The following is a 23,644-nucleotide window of genomic DNA, read 5'->3' on the forward strand; positions in this document are numbered from 1 at the left end:
AGCAGCATCAAAGCGAAACTACTTGCTTGGACGTAGGGAAGACCAATTGCCTAAGAACTCCACACCAAGCACAACTCTGTTTCCCCCACCCCCCCACCCCTTGGGATCTACTTGTTTCTTGTAGTCTTCCAAAAAGCCCAGAGCCCTTCTCCAAATTAAGACTAGAGACACTGGACACCGAGCAGGTCCTGGGGGCAGCAGCTGAGAAACCACCTCTGGCTCCGCTCAGGACCGGCCCAGGCCAGGAGAACCACCAAACCGCTCCGTCCCAAAGCTGCTCCCCCTCGCCATCAGCCTCAGGACCAGCTCTCCCCCATCCCCTGCCCGCTCAGTCGCTCCTATCAGGAGGCTTTAGGACAAAGCGCAAAGCAGGCTCTTGGCACTAGAATCAGCTCGGTCTCTATCCCTTGGAGGGAGCAGGGCAGCCAGCAGGGCAGCCAGCAGGGCTTAAGAATAAAACAGCGTCGCCTTGCAGCTCGCTCGTTCCATGGTTTCGGTGCCAGAGGTACCAGGCACGCCCGGGCTCCCCCGCAGCCTGCCCGGGGACAGCGGGGACCGCGGGCGGCGGCTCCGCTCCCGAAGAGAAGCCCCCCCCGCCCGGCCCGAGCGCCGACTCACCCGCTCCGGCTCGGCCCCGCTGGGCCCGGCTCTGCAGAACGCGCTGCCCTCGGCCCGGCCCGGCTCGGCCCGGCACAACCGCCGCTCCCCCAGCGTGAGCTCGGCTCAGCCCGGCTCGGCCCCGCCCGCCCCAGCGGCGATGCACCTCCCCGCGCCGTGCCCCGGCCCCCTCCAAAGCAAGGCCCCGTCTCCCCAGGACACCCCTCCCCATCCCCCGCAGGGCCCCCCCCGGGACAAAGGGCCGCAGCTCCCGGGGCAGCTGCCCCCCCCGGCACCGCTGTGTCCAGCGTCCAGCCCCGCAGCCGCTGCCCCACACCCAACCTCCTCCGTGAAGTCAGCAAAGGCAACCCCCAACTACCTCCCCCCTCGGACCCTCCTCTAGGGCAGGCATTCCCCCACCCCATGCTGGGACCGGGGCCGGCCGAGTTAGAACCCCCCGCCCTGCCCTGGCTCCCGGATGATGGCTGAGGCTGCTCAGAGCAGAGGCCAGACGTGCCGCACGTCTCACAAGGACACCGCTGTTAGACCCCAGACTGTTAAATGGCAACAGATCCTGGCACCGAGATGTCCCAGTACTCGCACAACGCCAGAAGAGCTCTCGTGATCCCAGCCTGAGGAAAGAAAGAACTTCCTATTTCCATCCCTGACGGTGGGCCAAGTCTTTCCTTCCACCTGTCCTCCAGCTTTGCCTCCTCTCCCAGCTGCTATCCCATCCCTTCATCCCCGCTGTAAGGGTGCACACAGCACCCACCACCATGCGCCCCAGCTCTCCATGGACCCGTGGGGCAGGGCGACCCCCTCACCTGTGTGATAGGCACCACAACATTTCTCCATCAATACAAACGCTGCTGCGTGCTCTGCAGGTTATAGCAACCCCGCTACAAGAGCACCCAGAACTCATTTAGGCTATTTGATAAGACAAACAAAAACCTGGGTCATGCAGGAGCAGGAGGCAGCTGGGACTTGGGGAATGCAGCTGGTAACAAGGGAGCTGGGCAGCCAGTCAGAAACATCTGTGCTACACTAGTGACTCCGGTGTGCTCCAGAGCTGGGCAGGGCTCCCAGGACAGCAATGTGTGACTGAGGCACATGCTCAGCCCTCTGTCCCCTCCACAGCACTCCTGTCCCCACCGAACAGCAGGGGCCAGGGAGAGGTGCAGGCAAGAAGAGGCAGTTAGCCCCCTGCCCTCCTCTCCGGCCCTGCTGGCTCCCTGGGGATGCCCCACGCAGTCGTGGCTGGAGGTACATGGAACCAGGAGCAGCATTTATCCCAGGCATCAACACAGGCTGCAGGGGAGATGCTTGAAGCAGCCACACAGGCTCTCCTGGGTGAGGGTCCTTAAATCCCCTCTGCAGAGGGATTAACCAGCCAGGGTAGTTTCCTCCAATAAGAACAAAATCAGGTGGAGCAAAGAAGACTGGGTGGATACACCAGGAAACTTCATTTTATGGTTGACACAGACCCTCTCCCCCTGAAGCACTGTAGACCCCCCCCATCAGAGCTGGCACGGGGCACTGACATGTGGAGAGCAACATCTAGTTGCTACAGACCACAAGGTTTGACCACATCTCCCCAAGGCCCCAGACATGATGTCTTCAAGCCCCTCATACTCCTCCATGACAACCGCCAACGAGGGAAGCAACAGAAATCCCTTGTCTCTGGGATATCCACAGGTCATGTTCACCACATGAAAGGTAGGTACTGCAGATCACAACATAAGATGCAGTTTCAAAGCCACTTTCTAGTACAGAAAGACATTTAGACATAACTAGCTGTTAAGGTTCTTAATGGCTCCTAGAATATTTACTGCCCATTGACTGCGATCTTGTAAACACAGTTGCTAAGATGCAGCTGTACAATGAGACACCATCTTCAGAAGTGTCCTTCCACTGCAGCGCAGGACCTGAGAGCAGCTGGCTGGGCAGTTACTGCACTGAGACTCAGGGCAGCAGCAACCCGCACAGCTTCCCCGCCCAGGTGTACTCACAAGTACACCTGACACAAATGTACTCTGCAACTTGGGGCTACAAACTCCTCCCTCAAATCCGTGACCATTTCACAGAAATCCCAGAATCATCTTGGTTGGAAAAGACCTTGAAGATCATCCAGTCCAACCGTTAATCCTAGCACTTCCCAACTCCACCAGATCCCTCAGCGCTGGGTCAACCCGACTCTTCAACCCCTCCAGGGATGGGGACTCCCCCCCTGCCCTGGGCAGCCCATTCCAACGCCCAACAACCCCTTCTGCAAAGAAATCCTTCCTAAGAGCCAGTCTGACCCTGCCCTGGCACAGCTTGAGGACATTCCCTCTTGTCCTGGTGCTGGTTCCTTGGCTCAAGAGACTCATCCCTGCTCTCTGCACCCTCCTTTCAGGGAGTTGGAGAGGGCCATGAGGTCTCCCCTCAGCCTCCTCTTCTCCAGACTAAACCCCCCCAGTTTCCTCAGCCGCTCCCCATCAGACCTGTGCTCCAGACCCTGCACCAGCTCCGTTGCCCTTCTCTGGACACGCTCGAGTCATTCAATGGCCTTTTTGGAGTGAGGGGCCCAAAACTGAACACAGTAATTTCACTCACATTTTCCTTATGACCAACACCACAAATGCAGTGGGGACAAGCAGATTTGCACATGGCATCAGGCGCCTGTCAGCAGACTGGCATCGCTGGGCTGTGCTCTGGGTACCCACAGCTCCATGGCTCCATTTCCTTTGGGGGAAACTGTGAAAGGGATTAACAGGGACTAAAATCAACTCCATTCACAGGGCAGATGTGTCAGTGATCTCAGCAAAACCAACAGGTCAGCCAGGCAAGTCCATTTGTGGGGTGAAGCTCCTGTGACCGAAAGCTCACATTAGGATGCAGATGCATCCCCAGTTACTCTGGTGTCAGTCCCAGGCACATCTCTCCACACTGCAGTGTGGTCACTTCAGGTACGGCTGGCCCATCTTGCTGCCCAGCGAGCTGTCCTGGTTTCCCTGATCTCCCTCCTGCCTCCTCCTTCCACAATGTCCATCAAGAGCAACATATTCAGTGCTAAGGTAAGAGGAGAACACCAGCTCCGTTCTCCCCTTTCACTTCTCTCAAGACACAGACACCCCTTCACAGGCTGTGTGATGCACCTGGGCAAGCTTGTGACCAGCTAAGCTCCACAGAGCACCCTGCTATGTCATCCTGCCTCACCTGTGAGCATGGATCATCTTCCCTGCAACAAGCAGCACGCAGAGCAGCCCTAGCAGCAGCTGCCTGCTCTTACAGCTAGCAGGGAAGATCATCAGCGAGCTATCAAGTGATCATCAGCAGGTGTCAAAGCAGAGAGGTGCTGTCCCTGTGCTCAAGCCCAGTCCAACTGAATAACACACAAGCAGCCCCATCAACACCAGCCGGATGCCTCAGTGGCCCCAGTGTCCACATCATTAAGGCAAATGAACACCAGACGGGCAACCCACCAGGAACACTGCTTTCAAGCAGAAACAGTGCCAGCAACAAACCTCACAGTGTTGATGGCTGAGAAGCACCTGTATTACTCTGCAGAAAACTACAAGAAGACCCAGGTGTAAGTGCCACTTACATTTCCTCTTTTAAGAATTTCCTTCTCTTGTCCAGGTGCTTTTCTCCTCTGGCAAGACCTTAAACAATGCCATCATCTCTCCCAGCCTCCTTGGTGCCCCCAGCTCTCCCAGGCCAGCATGCCCATGGCCCCCAGGCACAGCTGGCAGGAGCAGGGGGTCTGACATGTCTGTGGCAGCACAATCAGGCAGCAACTCCGCTCTGATGGAGGCTTGCAACACTCTCCTCCACTCCTGCTTTCAATCACTTCAGGATTATCAAGGACCCTGGGAGGTTTTCAAGGATGTTCTTTTCTGTGTGCTTGCTGTCAGTGAAATAATTAAATGAAGTCAAAGAGTGTCCCTGGAGGAGCTGAGCAGCCAGTCAAGCCTCTCATGTGAAGCCCAGCCCAGGACACCAAGTGGTTCTGGGCATTTCCAAGCCAACCAGCAGCCATACCACCCCGTCAGGAACTTGTGGGGTGACAGCTGCCTGTCCCAAATGATGGAGGTCTCTGCAGGTAAATGTTGAAAGATCACTGACAGAACCACAGGTGTGACAGCCACAGCCAATTTGGTCCCAAAACATCAGCTGGAAGAGGAGCCTCTGGCAGGTGCAAAACAGCCAAGCAGAAAAGGTCCAGCATATGGAAAATCCCTGCTGAGGAGGGATGGGGGCCCAGATGCATTTCAGTGAATGCCCTGGTGATGGGAGAGCCACTTTGCCTTTGGGTAAGGGACCCCTGGGACCCCCAGCGGGGCCTGCAGACCAGGGTAACAAAGAGGAACACAGAGAGACTTGAATTGGTCTAAGCACCTGCCTTTTTCAGACCCAAACTCATAGAAACACTGTGTTCTCCAAAGCACAGCCTGACATCACTCTGTAGGTCATTCAATGCAGTGCAAGACATTTGTTCCCTTTGTGCTCCTTGGAGGGTATCTTCTAGAAAAGATTTGTGCAATCACGCTGCCTCCATCTGTTTGTCCTGCCTTGGACAATTTTGGGGCTCATTTGTCATTTCAGCCACATTTGACAGATGGGTCAAGACCTCAGAGGTGCATGGTTTTGTGAAAACAGGCAGCATGTGGGGAAGTGAGAGCCTGTTTGTGCTCCCAGTACATGGGATGCTTCAGCCTTTAGCAGACATTTGAGATTCCACACCCCAGAGCAGCTGCCACAAGGTCCAGCAGTGGGAGAGGCTCTGATAGGAGCTTGCACCTTCTTGACACACCAAGAACAGCATAGCATCATACCCAACTGGAAGAAACCCTTGAAGAGAGACTCTGGTCAGCACAGGGACTGCCCACGTCTGCCAAAATACCTGCTGTGGCTCCTCTTGCCAACACAGGACAACGTGGGACAACCAGGAGACTGTTGACACTGAATAAAGCACCACAGAGTTGGGTCCTGCCACAATAGCTTGAGAAATTGTGTGCACAGACCCTTCTCATACCCTAGAGGAGGAAAAATCTGGTTGACGTGTCACTCCACAGGCACTGTGGGTTACTTTGGTCCTTTAAACAAGCCTGAGGTTGCTGCTGAGCCCTGTTCCACACCAACGCCTGCCCCTCCCACCAGCCTGCCACACAGCTGCGCTGGCCATGCGCACCCGTTAGCAGCTGCATCCAGGACATTGTCCTCGAACATCCCTGAGGACTTAGAACATCTCTGCCTGCTAGCCTGAGCAGGGGCAGACATGTTGTCCCTCGGCACACTCCCAAGCCATGGGATCTGCTGCACCCTGTGCAGAAACAGGAGAGGCCTGGACTCCAGCAGGAGCAGCATGTGCAGGAAGATCCCCAGTCTCACCTCTCCTGCCTGCAAAACATGGTGCTCACCAACTGCTCTGAACCATGAGCCACTCATGGCAGGGACGGACCCCAGTCACCACCAGCCCACCTACTTTGCCCACAGGCAAGTTCCCATTTTCTGGCTTATGAAAATCACTCTTAGCTTTTGGCATCCCTGAACCTTACTCCGAGAGGGACTGTGACCTCCTGCAAAACACAACAGTCAAGTGGCACTGAATCTGTCATGCACAGCTCAACCATGCCCCACTCTCAACTGGATTTGGAGGCGTCGCTTGCAGAGTAAATTCACAGCAATGAACACCTGCCAGAAGTGCATGGACTCCTCAGGTTAAGAAAAGACAACAGTGAAAGTGCCATCTCTGGGGGGCAGAGCCCCTCACCAGCACCCTCGCTGACACCCTCCCCAGGCTGCAAAGCAGCCAGGTGGTCCCTCTAGTTCATGCCCACTCCTGCCTGCAGTGTGGAGCTGTGGGTCCTGGCAGCAGCCTCCCACCAAGTGCCACTGGCAGATTTGGTGCACCCCACTGATCGTGACTCTCCTGAGGCTGCGGTGTCCAGAGCCACGGCCTGGCAGCCCATGAGGTGCTGGTCCAGACAGCAAAGGTGGCAGCCCGAGCCAGCCTGATGCCTGGCCAGCTCTGCGAGGCCCAGCCCCAGGTCTCTTGTGGCAGCTCACGCCGCTGCAGCAGCGCAGCCACGTCACTGCTCAGCTAAATGCCTCACGAAGGTCACTGTGTCACCAAACCTGACCTCCTAAAGAATCTTATCAGGAGGCCAGTGCAGTAACACCATTTCACACACTACATGCATGTTCTGCTTTGGCAAGCCTGCACACGGACTGATGTTAGCACTTGGTCACCCAGCTGGCACAAACCGCACGATGCCTCCTGCATCCGAGGCTCAGCGCTGCACCACGGCGCTCCCAGCTCCCCGCGCTCCTCAGGGACGTTGTTTCTTTGTACCTCCAGTGCCACCGGGCTGAGCTCTGGCTCAAAGCACCAGCTAGCACAGCCCCGGGAACACCCACCCAGTACTTTACAGGGATAGGAGCAGCAAAAGGCAAGGTCAGACCTTTCCTCTCATGACGACCAGGCTAAAAAAAGATTAGGGTAAGCACAACCTCTGCAGGGAGGCCTTCTCCCAGCCAGACACTGCAGCCCTCCACATCACATCCTCTGCGAGCTGAGACCTGTCCCACAGCGTTTTCCTGGGCTACGCCATTTCTGCAATCCAGAAGAAATGCAGCTGCCGCTCGAAGGCATGGCCGCACCTTCCCCTGCTTCAGCTGCCCCTGCCCTCCACCCTGTGCTGGCACCAGCCTCTGCACTGACTGTCTTGTGAGCCAGATCTGAAGACCAATCCCTCAGAAAATTAACTCAACAGGAGGAAAGAGAAACTATTTTTCATCTGGCTCAGCTGCCTGGTCCTGCTCTTTGCCCAACAGCACAAACCCATGCCTGGGAGGGACCATGACAAGCACCCCATCAGGGAGGGGGTGCCTCATCTCCTAGCTCCAACCTGAGCATACACAAGACCGAGTGACCAGGTAAACTTGGCCTTGCTGCAATTACAGGGCCAGCTTCCCACCTCCACTGCTTTTTTGGCCTCTGCAGTACACAGGCCAATGTCCAACACCCCCCTTTTCGAATCCTTGACCACCTTCTGTATTTTTCCCCACTTGCTCCATATACTGAAGTGTAGGGACCTCTTCCAAAATAAAGCTGCATTTTTTTGTCCCAGAGAATGCTCCCAGGCTGTTGGCTGAAAGCAAGAGAGAAGATGCACTGTCCAAATACACCATATCCTCACTCTCAGCAAGACTGCTCCAAGTCTCGATGCTGTTTCATGCAGTCCCAGCAAGCAGCCAGAGGAGCACGGAGAACAGGAGCCAGGCAGCTCTACCAGGAACCATGGCAGCAGGCAGAGGAGTCAGGGAGGCTGCACTCTCGTCTGGCCAACACTCAGGAGTTACGCAGGTGAACACTGAAGCGCTCAGTCTCAGCTATGGCTCATCAGGGAGCTGAGTTTCCACCCACGGAGCCAAACCACCCCGCTCCTGGCCCTCAGAGCCAGGAGCTAAGCAGCAGTGCAGGCCTGCTGGGGATGCCTCTGAGCATGTAAGAGTTATTGCTTGAGCTCAAAGGTGCTCTGGGAATTTTTATAAACCAAGATACATAGATACTACTTCCTCCAAAGAGGGAAACTGAAGTTACACAATTGCTATGTGCAAGGCTGTTTATGATTGACTATACGCTTAACCCCTCTTCCTATTTTCAATACATTTGAATGTTCCATTTCCATTCCACCAGCTAGGACAAAGGGACCTTTACACCAGCCATTCTTTAGCTGACACAGTCAACAGAAACTGATCCCCAGAAAGGCAGCACAATGCCACAGGTTATTAGAGCAAGACATGCTGCTCAGTACGTGACTGATCTCTCCACTTTCACAGAGAGGAACTTAGAAACAATTAACCTGGGGCAGATGGAAGAAGGATTTACATAATTTTAAATGGACAAAATACAAATTCAGGATGGCACTGTTTGGTCCAGGGGTCACTCCAAGCACCCCCTGCTCTTTTATCCCACCTTGGTGGAGATTGGAAGGAGCTTGTCCCGCTGGAGCTGCCCAGGGCTGACGGTCTGAAAGTACCACGAGAGAGAGACTCGCTTTCTCAGTTTAGTATCTTTGGATACATTTAGTATTATTGACAGGCGAGAGACAAAACCAGACTATTTCTTTCTCTTTTCAGATCCTGTCCCATCCACCAGCAAGTATTTTCATTTCTGAAGATACTAAGAGCCTTTTTAAGGGCATTATTTTATTAGGATTAGTTTACACAAAAGGCTCTGGTGAAAAACTTTTTCCTCACCCCAGGACAAATGTCTTTGCCAATGTCACCTCATGGATTTTCCTAACCTCTTCATAAAGCTTGGCAGTGAGTAGAAATCCTTTCTTCTTTCTTCTTCCCTTAAGGCCCTGGTTTGCACACCTCACAACCATTACTTGTAGCCTAACTCTGCAAAGCTCTTCAAGACAGAATTTAGGTAAGCAGTAGTCTAAAAATAAGATCTTAATCCTGCTGTGTGCAGCACAGCCTTCAACCTGAGCCCACACCAGATCCGCTCCAAGGACCAGTTCCAGCCTTTCCTTTCCACTGCAAAAGCAAACCATTTCCTACTAATGTGTTTAGTTTTCTTTGTATCAGCTCACATTTTCAACTAAGACGTCTGAAGATTATACAGTGGTTTATGAAGTAGAAGAGCCTCCTATGTCACAGCCTTTTCCTCTCTGGGGAGGTGGGAAGAAAATTGCTTGAGCCTTACTCTTCACAGAAATAAACCTGTTCAGGAGCATCAAGCCAAAACAGTCTTAAAAATGACAGCCCCCCAAAAATCAGGGATTTCAAAGTCTTAATTATAATGACACTTTACTGAAAGCACTACCCTGAGAAGTGCAGGACATTAACTAAAAAATAATGTACTTGAAATATTGCTCAGAACTCCTCTAATGTTTTCATTCTATTAAATTCATAAAGAAAGCATAATACTGTTTAAGTCCTAATGCACTAAAAACATTTTTTCAATCAAGTAACCAGACTACCAGGGATAAATCTTATGCAAGTTTCAGGCAAGAAGTAGGCAGGATCTCTGTACCTCCTCGGGTGGGAACCTGAATACAAAATCAGTCCTGGAGAAGCCCTGGCCAGAGCCACTCATGAATTCTCAGTCTGGTATCATTTTTTCATCACACAAAGACAGGCTGGATCTGATTCCACCTGGGTTTGTTATCTTGTGACCGCCTGACCAGACCCATCTCCCATGCTGTGGTTGCCACTGTGTGGTTGCAGATGGTAATAGTAGACATGAAAATGCTGCTTCTGCAGCTTCCCACCCATGATCACATCCTTTAAATCTTCTTCCTGTCACAGCTTCTTTGGTCTTCAGTAAGCTAAACCCCTTCCTTTATAAAATATAAACTTCTATGATATTCACAGACAGACATCTTGTAAAGTGTCCGTAACATTTTGAATAAGATGACAGTGTACTGACCCTTTGGGGTAAAACTAGGCCTTTTTTTGCATGTTTATACAGCACTTAGCATAACAAGATCAAGCTAGATCATAGGTACTGCTGAGTTTACTTCAGCCATACTAGCAGGTTCAGCCCTGCCCAGTTTGCAGTGCAACTTTCTCCATTCATCTTTTCCTTCAAGGCCACATGCCATTTGGGGTGTCTGCTGTGGCCTCCCTCTGGAACTGAAAACCTAGAGAAATCACCCATTAAACTATTTCATGCTGTTCCTGACTTGCTCTCAGAGCAGCGTAAGCACCTTCTCTCCCCAGTATGCCCAACCACAGGGCCACCAGTGTATCACCACCATGGGGACATGCTCCAGTCTTGTCACACACTTACATCCTCCTGCCAAGGCTTAGGGGCATCATCCAGACCTCCTCTCCTCTGCTGCTCTCTCACCCACCACTCCTCACCAGAGAGATGGGTCCTCACCCTGATTCCCTCCTGTGCTACATTCCCACTTCCCTCATCTCCACTGGGTACTAAGCTGAGCTGGCACGGCCCCTGTGAGCTGGCTGGGCTTTCACTCCTCCCCAGCTCTCTCTTCTCACACAAAAACATCACGGAGGGGACCTGATGTACCACCACTTGTTCTTGCGAAGGGCAGCATCGATTCAACACCCAGAGGCAAAAGCTACAGAGGTTTGAAGAACAGAAGCCAGCAGTGAGGTCAGGGTGGAGACACCCCGTCCCCTGCCCAGCAGCTCCCCGCAGATCTGCGGGGACAGCGTGGAGGCCTAGCGCCGGCCCTGAGCCTCGCTGGCTTCCAGCCTCCTCACCCCCACGCCGGGTTCCCGGCAGAGTCGTGAAGGCCAGTCGGCACAGACAGCACACCTGCTGCCTCAACGGCCGGCAGCACGGCGGGGAGCTGTGAAGCACCTCCCGTCCCCTCAGAGGGGCACACAGAGCCCTGACAGCCACCCTGCCCTGCCTCAGCATTCCTGGGCCTGGGCTGAGGGCGCCGCCCCGGCTCCCTGCACCTTCTACGGGGACCAGGAGGCGACGCCCGGCCCAACCCCGCCTGCCTCAGCCCCTGCAGCAGCACCCTCGGGCTGGGCAGGGAAGCCGGCCCTGAGAGAACGTCCTCTCAGGCAACGCGGCGGTGCCTCGGTAAGCATGGCGCCCGCCTGGTCACGTGAGAGGCTGACAAGTCGCACGTGATGCGAGCGCTCTGGGGTCATGTGACCGGCCGCCTGGATTCCCACGCGGGAGGGTTGCGGCGGGTGCGGGGCGGGGGGGTGGCTGCCGTGGAAATGCTGCTGCTGCTCATCTTCTCGTTGTTGCTGCTGCCGGCTGGCGCCGCTCCCGGTGGGTGTCCCAGGCTGGAGCCCCGAACCGCCCCTGTCCTGCCCACTGGTGGGCCCCCCCCCCAGCGGGCTGCCCTGCGCGCCCCCCGCCCCCCCCCCCCCCCCCCCCCAGCGGGCTGCCCTGCGCCCTCCCCCACCCCAGCGGGCTGCCCTGCGCCCTGGACGGGGCCTCGAATCCGCTTCCTTGAGCAGGAACCACCAGCCGGCCTGGGGAGCACTGGATGGGTGCCCCGGGCTCCCTTGGGCCCCAGTTACCGGGGCTGGGCTGGGCTGCGCCGTACTGGGTGCCGGTGCCGGTTTCCCCGGCGCTGACGGTTCCCCCTCCAGCTGCCCGGGCAGCGGGGTCGGACCTGGAGGAGCGGCATTTCCAGCAGGTGCGGGACCACTTCAGCTTCGAGACGTGTGGCAACGAGACCTTCCCGCAGCGGTACCTGGTCTCAGGTGGGTCCCGGGAGGGGGCGCTGCGGCCAGGCTGCTCCAGTGGCATGGCCGTGGCAGTGCCTTGCTATGGCTCAGGGCTGAATTTCTCGCTATAACTGCTCCTGCAGAGAGCCTCTCCATCTGGTACTCAGAGAGCTGTGCTGGGCAGCCAGGAGTCAGTTTGAGCTGAGTGCCAGCCCTTCATGAGCCAGTCATTGCCCCCAGCCTTGTCTGTATCCTCCTCTCCTTCCCTTCAATTTGTTGGTCTGGCCACGGGGTGTGGGATGCCGGTGTGGGGAACGGCCTCTCTGAAGCGAGAGCAGGCTGGAAGCAGCAGCTGCGTTAGGCTTGCACCAGGGCTGGCTTTGTGCATGTGTGTTTTCAGCAGGCCAGAGCATCTCTTGCAAGTGCAACTTGGTGCTCTGAATGCAGCAGGAAAAACAAATAGTGACCTAACGTTGCACTCTGTACCCATTGTTCTTATGAGTGGTGATAACTCCCCCTGGATCAGTGTTCTGCATTATTTAAAACCCTGCAGCTATCGATAGCTTAAGCCGTGCTGAACAATGAGGGCTTCCAGCAAGAAGCTGCCTGTTTTCCTTTCTAGCCAAATAATGAGTTATCTTCTGTGCAACAGGCAGTAAGAGAGAGGAGGCTTTTCTAAACGGCATGTGACTAAAAAGAAAGCCATTTCAATAACCGGTGTCAGATGTTTTTCAGTCCTGCCTGCTTGAAGAAATCGGGGAGAGATTTGCAGAGAGAGAACAAAGGTGAAGCTGTGAGTAGCATCAGCTCAGGGCACTGCCCAGCCTGGCACCTGCCTGCTGCTGCCTCACAGACTGCCCACATCTGGGGTGTCACGTGCAGCATCTCACCTTCTGCAATCACTGGTCACTCCACAGCTTTACCGGCACCTGCACCCAGTCATATGTTTCATCAAGCATGAATTCATGGATCACTTCAGCCCAAAGATGTGGGAACACCAGTGAATTTTGATAGTGCACCCAAGGCAGAACTTTCACTCATTAAGTGGCTCTTTTTGAACAGAATTTTGGGATCACCTGGTTTAAAGCATTGCATAACTTTTATTTATTTTCTTTTTAAAGTGTTATGTTTTATCTGAGTGTCCTGGGCAGAGCCAAATAATATTTGTGAGAAACGAAACATTAACATTGCCGTTCTGCTGGTTTACAAATAGTTTCTTACTCAAAATTCCTGTGAGTAGTTCCATTCCCCTCTACTGCTTCTTGTGCAATATGTGACTTTTCACATCATCAGCAAGAACTTGAAGGAGACTATCATTTCACAACCAGGCATCTGACTGTCTTGAGGTTAGCTGGCAGCTCCCCAGGATTTCAATCTAAAAATAGATACTTTTTTAAGCAACCCATCTCGTTTGTTTTTGGCTCCTGTGAATGGTTGTTTTCTCCAGGAGCCACAGAGCATATCAGAAGAAAAGCCAGAGTATGTAGCACTTCCATTTCCTACCTGATACCCAAAGCAAATGCAACACAGAAAGAGAATCAGCCTCTTTGTCAATGAAGAGTAGCAGTTTCACTAATGAAAGGTTTCAAACCCATTTCCAAGCCAAATCCTGCTTTGGCAAGTCTGTGTTGATAATGCCAAGAATTAAATTCAGGTGCCTCTGTCAATGGAAATGACCTTATGTGACGTGCTGCAGCAGCACCCATAGGACAACTGCTATTGGAGGGTCCCTTTGCCACATCACCCGGAGTGTTGAAATCAACGCTTAACTGGGGGTCTGTTGTTGAAGAAAGCTATTTATTATCCCTCTTAATTCCTGTGCCTTTTAAGACTAAGTTAAAATCAAGTGTTTGTTAAAGTCAGCAAGTATTAAAGCAACTGTTTGTTAGATAAGCAAGTACTGACATCATGGGTCAGCTTGTCCTGCCAGTCTCAATTTGCCTTCAGCTATAAACAGATCAGAGGATGAAGCGTATCATGATATATCATGAGGTATATATGTGTATATTACATATATAACGTATATCAGCATATCAGCAGCAGCATATCCTGGGCTGCATCAAGAGAAGTGTGGCCAGCAGGTCAAGGGAGGGGATTCCCTGCCTCTACTCTGCTCTGGTGAGACCCTGCCTTTAGCCTTGTGTCCAGCTCCGGGGCCCCCTCTGCAAAAAAGGCAAGGACCTGGCAGCGTGGGTCCAGAGGAGGCCGTGAAAATGGTCAGAGGGCTGAAACACCTCTGCTGTGAAGAAAGGCTGAGAGAGTTGGGGGTGTTCAGTCTGGAGAAGACAAGGCTCCACGGAGACATTGTTAGCAGCCTTTCAGTATACAAAGGGAGTTTATAAGTAAGTGGGGAGACGCTTGTTACCAGGACCTGTAGTGACAGGACAAGGGGCAATGGTTTTAAACTGAAAGAGGGTGGATTTGACTGGACATAAAGAAGAAATTTTTTATTATGAGGATGTGAGATAGTGGATGAGGTTATCCAGAGAAGTTGTGGATGCCCTGTCCCTGGAAGTGTTCGAAGTCAAGCTGGACAGGGCTTTGAGCAACCTGATCTGGTGGAAAAAGTCCCTGTCCGTGGAAGGGGGATTGAACTGGATCATCTCTGAGGGTCCCTTCCAACTCAAACCATTCTATGATATGTCACTTACAGCTTTTCTCTACCTTATACATCACAGCAGGAGCCGCAGAAAGATGCAGGTGATGCCCTAATGTTCATTTTGTGGGAAAAGTGATCTGTGCAAGTATTTTGGGATGAGTTGGGCTGAAAAAGGGATATAAATTGGAAATGCCTCTTTTGAGGGCAGGTGTTTCCAAATGACTTGCAGAACTGAGATTTTAGGGATTTTCAGGCAGAAGTAGAAGTTCCAGGCCGTGTACTGATCTCATGGAAGCTCTTATTTACTCCTGCTCAGATAAGAGATTTCTGTAGCCTGCTCTTTCTAATGCCTTTATGCCTCAACTCAGGTTCTCAGGGATCAGCCTGTTCACAGAGTTCTTCCTTGCTAAGCTCCTGCCCAAACTCACCAAAAGTATAGTCATTTCAGGCTCATGTGTTGAGTTTTTTGTGGTTTTGGGGTTTTTTTATTTGCTTCTGTCAATTGTCTCACTCAGCAAAGTTCTGGAAGAAAGGATTTGGACCCATCTTTTTCTATACTGGCAATGAAGGTGACATCTGGACTTTTGCTCAGAACTCTGACTTCATATTTGAATTAGCAGAGGAACAGCAAGCACTTGTGATTTTTGCTGAGCATGTGAGTATTTTAGTCATTATGCATACTATAGCCTTGTTCTGTTCGGTGTTACTGAATTCAACTTTCTGTAGGTCTGGAAAAATAACATCCCTTGCCATGAAGCTGAGGTATACCAGCTGTACGCCTTCTCCTCATGGTAGCAGCTTTTCTTTATTTAACTATGGCGTCTGATTTTTTTTTACTGCACCTACCAGCAATCCAGGATACAGACTACAGTTTCAGTAAAACCTATGCCATGGTGTGTTTGCATTAGACCAGTGCTTTTGTAAGTAGTTTCCACAGGCCCTGAACTCCATGCTGGACTAGAGAGTTATTTTGTTTGGGCAATATGTAATCTCCCTAGCCTGCGGAGTCCCAAGCCAACCTTTCCCACACCACTCTATTAAATCTAGTATTCCACAACTTATGCATGAAGAGATTACCCTGTTCCCTTTTCTAGTTGGGGATTTCAGGAGAGAGACGTGTGCTGAGGGCCCCCTTGGCACCCACTGAAGTCATTTGTCATGGACTGTCCATCCTCTACAGGATACGTCCTGAAAGTCTGTGTTTATCAGATGCAGGATACAAGGCACTTCCTCAGTTACAAACAAGTTAGAGAACACCACGTGCTCTGTTATCGCTTACTGTTTGTGCACACTTATCCCAGTTCTGTGGTGAGAACAGAGTTCTTGACACCAGCATTTCTGCAGCACACCTCTTTCCTTTCAGAGGTACTATGGGAAGTCTCTTCCATTTGGACTTGAGTCAACGCAGCTGAAGAAGACTGCTCTGCTTACCGTGGAACAAGCCCTCGCTGACTACGCAGTGCTAATTACCGAGCTTAAGCAGCAGTATGGTGCTGCAGACTGCCCTGTCATTGCGTTTGGAGGCAGGTAAAGGTTGTGTGTGCTTCTTCCCTTTTCTGCATCTTGTCACAGTCATGCTGTTCCCATAGATCTATTTGGCTCTCAAGCAAGTTCCAACAGCAGAGCTTTAAGCTATCCAATGGAGAGCAGGTGTGCCTGTACCTCAGCTCCCAAGAGCTCATTACCAGATCCCCTCAATCAGCTCTCCCATCCAGAATTAGTCTCCATTTGCAATTGCTTTGGAGAAGAATCACTGCCTAGGATGTTTCTAGGTATCTTCAATGTACTAGTCAGCCAGAACTGCAGAAAATGGGAAATTGCTCCTGCAGAGTAAGAACATTTTACATTAGAAATACAAAAAACTAATAATTGGTAAAATATTCTTTCCAGAGGCCACCCATTTTTTCTATTAAACACAGCCTTTTTAACAACATCCCGCCATTTTCATTGTAGGCTTCTTTATAATTCTGCTCTGTAACCTGCTTCTCGGTTGCAGCTCAGCTGTGTCAATGTGATGTCCTTGTCTCTTGAATGCCCCCCCCCCCCCGCCCATGCTTCCCTTTAAAAGGCTTCCACCAAGTACAGGGCTTCTAATTTAGTTGGAGTGAGATTACAAGCATTTGACCTGATCGTTATCATTAAACTCTCAGCTCACTGTGGTGGTGACTAGACTGTAGATCTCAGGGGTATTTGTACTGTCACTATCGAGCCAGTAGCTAATGTAAAAAGGGCCAGGAGCTGTCCTGGGATGGGGAGGTGAGAGAGGGATTCAGCAAAACCTGCTGGCTGGGCTGCATGTTAGACTGCATCTCCGTGTGTGTACATCAGAGTTGAGTCTGAGCAGCCTCAAACAGCACTAAACCCAGCAGTGTTGGAGTGGCACAGCATTTCCCATGGGAGGAAAAAAAACAAACAACCCTCTTCTGTTGCTTATAACTTTGCCAGACTTTAACGTGAAATTACATGTGGGTGATGTGTGAAATGGTATTTACTGCAACCACTTGGGGTGGTGGGGAGGGAGACTTGAATACCTGTAAGCTTAGACTCAGACTGGGTGTTACCTGTGTCTTGGGGATGTCATTTGCCACTCCCAAGAGTGACCACAGAGTAACTCCACAGACATCAGCATATGAATAACTTTTGTCACCTGGGGTTTATCTAGCAACCCTTGATGTATCTGCAGATTGTGGCCCTCAAACTGAAGCTACCAAGGTGGCTTTGAGTTTTATTGTGGTATTTATTAATGTCTCCCATTCCCTATATCTCTGCTGATCATCTATGCAGCTGTTATTTGGGGTGCCCAGGGAGAATACTCCACTTCCCAGCACTAGAGAGGGCTGCATATCCTGTAGTGTTCAGGGACACCCTTTGCTAAGAGCCTAGCTAGTCTTTATAATCCTGTATGCAAAATGTGTCTCCTTTCCACACTGAACAGTGACAGCCTCACTCGAGTCCCACTTGGTTCTGCACTGAAGCCCTCAGGACACACTCCTGAAGGTGCAGAGTTAAATACTGAGGCAGAATTTACATTTGGCTGCAGAAACAAACTGGGCTGCTCTGTTCCCACTGGAGTTGGTGTGAATGTTTGGGGATGGGCCAGTAAGAACACATTGTGTACTGCTCATTGACCATAACTCGATCTTTTTACATGAGGATGGCATCTACTAGACATCCATAAGGTTCTTGTTGCCTTGGATTAGGTGAGCCTACGAATGCTGGCCTGAACTTTTGAGTTACTCTGTTATAAACTGTCTGTTAAAGGAAGTAACTCTTTGTCTCTGCTGTGGCAGCTATGGAGGAATGCTGAGCGCTTACATGAGGATGAAATACCCAAACCTCGTGGCTGGAGCATTAGCTGCCAGTGCTCCTCTGTTGTCTGTGGCTGGTCTTGGAGAGCCCACCCAGTTCTTCAGAGATGTAACAGCGGTAAGTAGCATCTCTTTTCAGGAGCATTATTTTCTTCCTTTAAGAAGGCTGGATTTTTTTTCCTTTTCCATGTATTTAAACAGACATCTGTCTTCACAGCATCAGTGCTGGGCAGGGAATGCAATTAAATGGGAACCCACCCGGAAAAGCAGCAGCTGCAGATGTGATGGCTGAGCACTGCCGTAGCTGTGGCAGCTCAGGGCCCAAAGGTGCTGCTCTGATGAGCAGCACAACTCGGTTCCAGCACCTTTAGTACCACTAAGGATTCACTTTCCCATTTCTAGTGACTTGACCATATTGCAGCCTGAAAGTTTTCTTTTGTGTCTGGCTGAATGCTCTTTGGATAATTTATGCTTCAGATCTTCTCCCAGAATGCTGTATTTTGCATTGATATCAATAATTCACAGCAGCTCCTTAGTCCCAAGATGGTTGCATTTTAGTGAAGAGCTGGAAAATCTTCATTTCACTAATTAAAAACATGCAAGGTATCCCAGGTTCACTTAAAACCAAAATTTAAATGTGGCTTTCACAGTTGGGGACATAGGCCCCATAGGAAAGTGGTATTGCTTAGAACTGACTTATATTTAGTTTATAAGGAAAGAAATGTACTAGCTGGTAGTACTGAAATCTTGTGTTGCCTCTTTTTCGACATGAATTTCTAGACCTGGGTGACACAGATGGCTTTGCACGAGCTACCTGTGTATGAAACTTGGGGTCTCTTCGCTCTTGTTTCAATGCAGAGACTTACAGGACAGATAGCATTACCAGTAAGTGTAAATCATATTAAAATAAACACAACAGCATTTGAAATTCGAAGTGTGTAAGAGAATTAAAGACATCTTGTCCTAAAATTGTACATTTTAAAAAACGTAATACCACTCAGTCTTCTAACAGACCCTGCGGTGGGAATTCTTCCCTTCTCAGAAGCTCTGTTCAGCTGATATCTCTGTCTTGATTGAGCTGTGAATATGCTGTGAGTCAATACACACGCCTGCAATTAGGGCTTTGACCTTTTCATGTGAAGAAACTTTCCAATTAATTTTAAAATATATTCTCTCTGCAGTGATAAGCTGACCTCTGGGCTGAGAGCCTAAGCAAGCACTTTGTGTTGTTTTCAAAGTAATTCCTTCCACCTTCAACACATTTGCATAAAAGCAATTTGTGCATATGAAATCTGAATTCAATTGCTGCTCTTGGTGAGAGAACACCCCTGGAGAGCTTTTAATGCTAATGAAGGCAGAAACCTTTTATGAATCATTGTGGGAGCTCTCTCTTCCTGTGAGTCCAGAGTGCATTGTCTCAAAGCAGCTTTCTCTGACTTTTACTGAGTTTTTCCAGCCCATTTGATAAGCCTCCAGCTCACAGGGGAAGTGAGCAAAGGGCAGAAAGCGGATTTTCCATAATGCATTTGTGTAAGAGTAGGTTATACGTGCCAGCTGCCCTGGCTGCGGCCAGGCAGAGAGCCCCTGGTGAGCACCACCCATACAGCCATATGGGTGCTTCCCCTGAGGTTACTGCTGCAGGGGCTGTTCAGGCCTGGACTTCAGATCAGTGTAGACATCTGAACTAGGTGTGGTTGAAAACAGGAAAGCTGGCAGCCTGGAGGGGCAGCAGCTTTCCTTGGAATACTTGTAATGCCTCCTGCCTCTGGTTCTGCCAGGGCTCAGCTGAACTGTTCCTGGGTCTGTACAGGTCTGCAGGGGAGCACAGGAGGAGCGGTGGCCCTGCTGCAGCTAGTGGGGAGCTCAGCCCTCACGGCAGCCAGAGCAGACTGGCTCCTCTGTCCCGGGCCAGGGCATCCCCACACTCCAGTTAGAGCCCATAGTAGATGAAGATCAGCAACCACATCCAGAAGGAGATCTGGAATTCCTAAGGGATGTCCAGGTAAACTGTGGAAAACCCCATAGTGATTTCTCTAAGCGTAACAAAGGCAGAGTTAGGAATAAAAGGAAGATCCCATATCTATTTTTAGTTGAGGCTGGGTCTTTGTAAGAAAAATGTTTAGCTAGTGATTTGTGGTTACTTAACCATAGCTCTAGCAGGGTAAAGGGACCTTAAAAGAGCCCTAATAATTCTTATTATTACAAAGCACTGGTTGCCAGCAGATCTCAAACTGTCTTACAAGCTGACAGAAGAGAAACAGTTTGGGTTGCTAGAACCTTCAGTGACAACTTGTTGCACCAGCATAACCAGCCACAGTTTTTCAAACATACCTTAAAGTGCTTTTTCAGGATCAGTAATGCTTTTCCCAAGAAAAAAGATGTGGCATTCTTGGTCATCTGGCAGGTCACTGGCAGGCTTAAGAAGAAAAGCAGGTCTTGGTTCCCAAACCCTCTATGCATAACTGACATCTCCATGGCTCCTTCTCATAGACAAAGTGTAGTTGGAAGAACTCTACTGTGTGTTTAAAAGAAAAGAAAAAAAAAAAAAAAAAAACAACCCACCAAGCTTTCAGGCCTAGCACTCTGTTCCCATGTCCTGGGAACATGTGTCTCCTCACTGCCTCGTGTTCAGTCTAATGGCTCCACTAAATGCAAAGTGTTTTGTGTAACAACTCATTCCAGTGAGACCTGGTGAAACAGTTGCTGCTTGGTCTGAGCTCTGCAGACTGTTGGCTTCTGCTGGGATGTGCTGATTGTCTGGAGGACAAGGTAGAAGCACCACTGTCACTGCTTCTGGAGACACAGATGAGGTTCTGACCAGTGGGTCAGTAACCCCTGTCACCTCCTGGTACTTCTAGCAGTTCTTCCCAATGCAGCCTCCACACGTATCTCCTCTGTGTGACCGTAATCCTGTGTCTTTTCTGTCCATTCAGGATTTTCAGAAGTCCAGCCCAGGTTGTGTTACAGCTGTCCGCAAAGCCTTCCAGCAGATTAAGGATCTGTGCTTGAGTGGAGGTAAGGAAAGATAGCCCCAAGGGCAGCCAGCAGGCAGTCCCAGCTGTGTGGAAAAAGTTGATTCAGTTTTACTTCAGCTGGGTCTTCAATTGGTTCAGCTAAATCAATGCAAATGCCCACCTGGCCACCTCTTTCTGCCTGTATGATTGATTTTTGATTTAATTAACAGTTTCGGTTAGCATTATAATTAGTAATCAACATCAAAATGAAAGCATCTATGCTTTCAGTGTTAATGAAACCATCTTTTCTGCATCAAAGTGCAAAAACACCTGCAGGTGCAAACCACCTGCATTTTATGCTGGTAAATCCTCATGTTTCACCAAATACTTGTCCTCAACACCCACACCACTGAGAACTGTTCAGGTGTATGACAGCTGCGTGGCTCAGCTCACTGGACATATCTGAGAAATATTTGGAAGGCAATCCAGGTGTTGAAGCAGCCATCACAGTCTCTTTCGTCTCCAATGTTGGACAGTTAGGTGAAGCCAAGGACAGAGACTGGTGAAGATCTCTGCAGTGTCTCCCACGTAGGCCAGACCAGGCTCCCATCTCCTGGGAGCCCTGCATGGTGGTGGAACAGCTGTGGTGGCTTCGTGGTCTGTCTCAAGGCTTGGGTTGGTCTGTGGTGCTGCACGTCAGGGCCTGTGTGCCTCCGATGGCTGCTGTTGCTGCCTGGCTGCAGGGGCTGATCCTGGAATTGCCCAGAGCAGCCAGGGGGTCCCAAACCCCATTTAGCTTTGGGTCACAGCAGGAAAGATGTTACTGTTAAATAGCCAAGGTCATCAAGGTTTGCCTGGTGCCACGCTTTCTGCAGCAGGGTGGATAAGGTGGTCTTATTTAAGGCTTAGGCTCAAGAGGCAGGTGCCAGGCCTTGGGTTTCCAAGTAAAGACAGCTGGGCTGCAGTGGGCAGCTTGTAGAGTACGATGGGGACAGACAGGAACTGCGACACCAGAATGTGGAGGATGAAAATTAAGGGAGCAGCTTTCCCCAGCAGAAGTGCAAAGGCATAAGACTGCATCTTGAAGAAATCTCTTCAAAGACAGATGTCCTGGCTCCTGCTCTCCTGCATAAGAACTTGCCTGAGGAGACTGCGCTGCGGGACACAGCAAGGCCCAGGGAGGGAGCCTGTGGGGGTGAGGAGGAGGCAGCCAGGCAGGGCACTGGCAAGGATGGGCTTGTACCAAACTGCTCTTCTCACTGTGCCAGCTGGGACTGCTGCTGTCTCGGTGGGTGCTGATTCCTCTGGGCTCCCCAGGGAGGTGTTGGTGGCTCTGCAGGGAGCAGAGTGTGGGCTGTGGGCCGTGCGGGGTGTGAAGCTGCACAAGAAGGCTGTGCCTGAACATCCACCTGTGTGTAAATTTAGACGTAATGTTTCCTTCCCACTAGAAACCTCATCCGTGTGTTACGGCATCTCCTTACTCCTGAGTGAAGCAAGGTGCTGAAGCACGGTATTGTTTTCCTCTGCTGAAGTTTGTGTCTTTCATTTTCCTTCCTTCTGCAGCCTACAATGAAATCAGCAGCAAAATGTCCACGTGCAATAAGATCTCTAACAGGAATGATGTTTACCAGCTTTTTGGGTTTGCTAGAAATGCCTTCACCATGATGGCCATGATGGACTACCCTTACAAAACCGATTTCATGGGTCACCTCCCTGCCAATCCCGTGAAGGTGAGTCCCAGGCTGCGGGTGAGAGTCACAGTTTCTGTTGTGCACCTTGGTGACCAGAGTGCAGGGACACTGTCAGGCACACACCATCAGTGATGGTGACAGAGGGAGGTACTGGTGGATGTTGCAGCCCTTCCACTCTGACAGTAAATCTACACATTTTAAACTTCTCTGTGACAGTGACTGCTGTATTTGAACTGCACTGCCGTAAGGCTTGTCAGGGAGGGTTTGCTGGAGCCGCTCCTACCCTGCTCTGCCTTTACCTTAGACAGAAGGGCCTGTGCAAACTTGTTGACTTCAGCTTTTAAACACTAAAAACCCGTAGCTTTAAAAAAAAAAAAAAAAAGTGCTTTGTTGTAGCCCACCTCAACACACTTTCATAGATATATTTTTCTTGGTGGGTAGGGATGGAGATCTAAAAATCAGACTCCTTTCTAAGTGTCACCCAGGAGGATGACATACCTCAGAGTATAACGTAGGGAAAAGTCTGCTGCTGTGGGGGCTGGAAAACCTGCAAACTTTCAAGAGAATCAGATGGCAAAGTGTGGGAAAGGGGCCTGGTTGTCAGAGGGTTACAAAGACTTCTCAGACACCAGCTACTTTTGAAAGGTCCTAACTTTGACCCCAGATCACCAGTTGCTGTTGCAATTCTTGGTTTCTTCTGGTGTTCTGTCGGCCTTTTGCTGCTGTTCTCTGCCGCATTCCAGCACACCACACAGACAGGACTTTATTTTCCCCTGGCCTTATAGCATTTATGGTTCGAGCCCTACCTGAAGCAAAATGCATACTGTGCAAGAGGTCATACAGGCTATGCTGTACTGGGACTCAGGAGATGCTGTCTCTGGCTCCACTGGGCATCCAGTTCCCTTCTAGGGTCTGTTTAACAACATGTAAAATGGAAATAATTATTCTATCTGCATTGAGGAGGGTGTTAAAATATTCTGATTGTAGGAGGAAGGAACTGTTGTGTATCATTGACCTTCTCACAGCTGCTTAACTTGTTAAAGGAACTGTTTGTCCTAGCCCTGTCTCCTTGTTTTTATGTATTTTATTGCTAGAAGGGAGGGAGGAAAAAACCTCAAAACCTGTTGCATTAGGCCCTTGGAAAACTGCTGAACCATAAAATGTGTAAGTGATATTGTAATGAATCCTCCAGCTTAGATCTTCTTCGGAGCAGAGACTGTTAACTATCCTGTCTGCAATTTACCTGTAATGTGTCTCATCCAGGTCAGCTGTGAACAAATCCTTGCCCACACAGACCCAGTTCAAGGCCTGGCTGCTCTTGTTGGTGAGTTA

The 23,644-nt window shown here is 50.7% G+C and overlaps 2 protein-coding genes across 3 annotated transcripts in view; one reads left to right on the plus strand and one right to left on the minus strand.

Annotated features, from left to right (window-relative positions):
• The window catches only part of LOC141953123 (dual specificity testis-specific protein kinase 1-like), a 33,272-nt gene extending 32,557 nt beyond the window's left edge, over nucleotides 1-715 (minus strand). Inside the window, exon 1 of the mRNA XM_074891435.1 lies at nucleotides 619-715. The gene's annotated coding sequence lies outside the window, so the exon portion shown is untranslated. The remainder of the gene's footprint in view (nucleotides 1-618) is intronic.
• Nucleotides 716-11,281: 10,566 nt separating this feature from the next.
• DPP7 (dipeptidyl peptidase 7) overlaps nucleotides 11,282-23,644 on the plus strand; it is a 35,563-nt gene continuing 23,200 nt past the window's right edge. For both annotated transcript variants that reach the window (XM_074891471.1, XM_074891470.1), the window contains exons 1-8: nucleotides 11,282-11,356; nucleotides 11,683-11,796; nucleotides 14,875-15,014; nucleotides 15,723-15,886; nucleotides 17,650-17,785; nucleotides 20,601-20,682; nucleotides 22,185-22,351; nucleotides 23,576-23,636. In XM_074891471.1, the coding sequence (XP_074747572.1) occupies nucleotides 11,302-11,356; nucleotides 11,683-11,796; nucleotides 14,875-15,014; nucleotides 15,723-15,886; nucleotides 17,650-17,785; nucleotides 20,601-20,682; nucleotides 22,185-22,351; nucleotides 23,576-23,636 (919 nt within the window). In that variant the 5' untranslated portion in view covers nucleotides 11,282-11,301. The remainder of the gene's footprint in view (nucleotides 11,357-11,682; nucleotides 11,797-14,874; nucleotides 15,015-15,722; nucleotides 15,887-17,649; nucleotides 17,786-20,600; nucleotides 20,683-22,184; nucleotides 22,352-23,575; nucleotides 23,637-23,644) is intronic.

This window comes from Strix uralensis, chromosome 21, assembly GCF_047716275.1.
Source record: "Strix uralensis isolate ZFMK-TIS-50842 chromosome 21, bStrUra1, whole genome shotgun sequence".
Lineage (NCBI taxonomy): Eukaryota > Metazoa > Chordata > Aves > Strigiformes > Strigidae > Strix > Strix uralensis.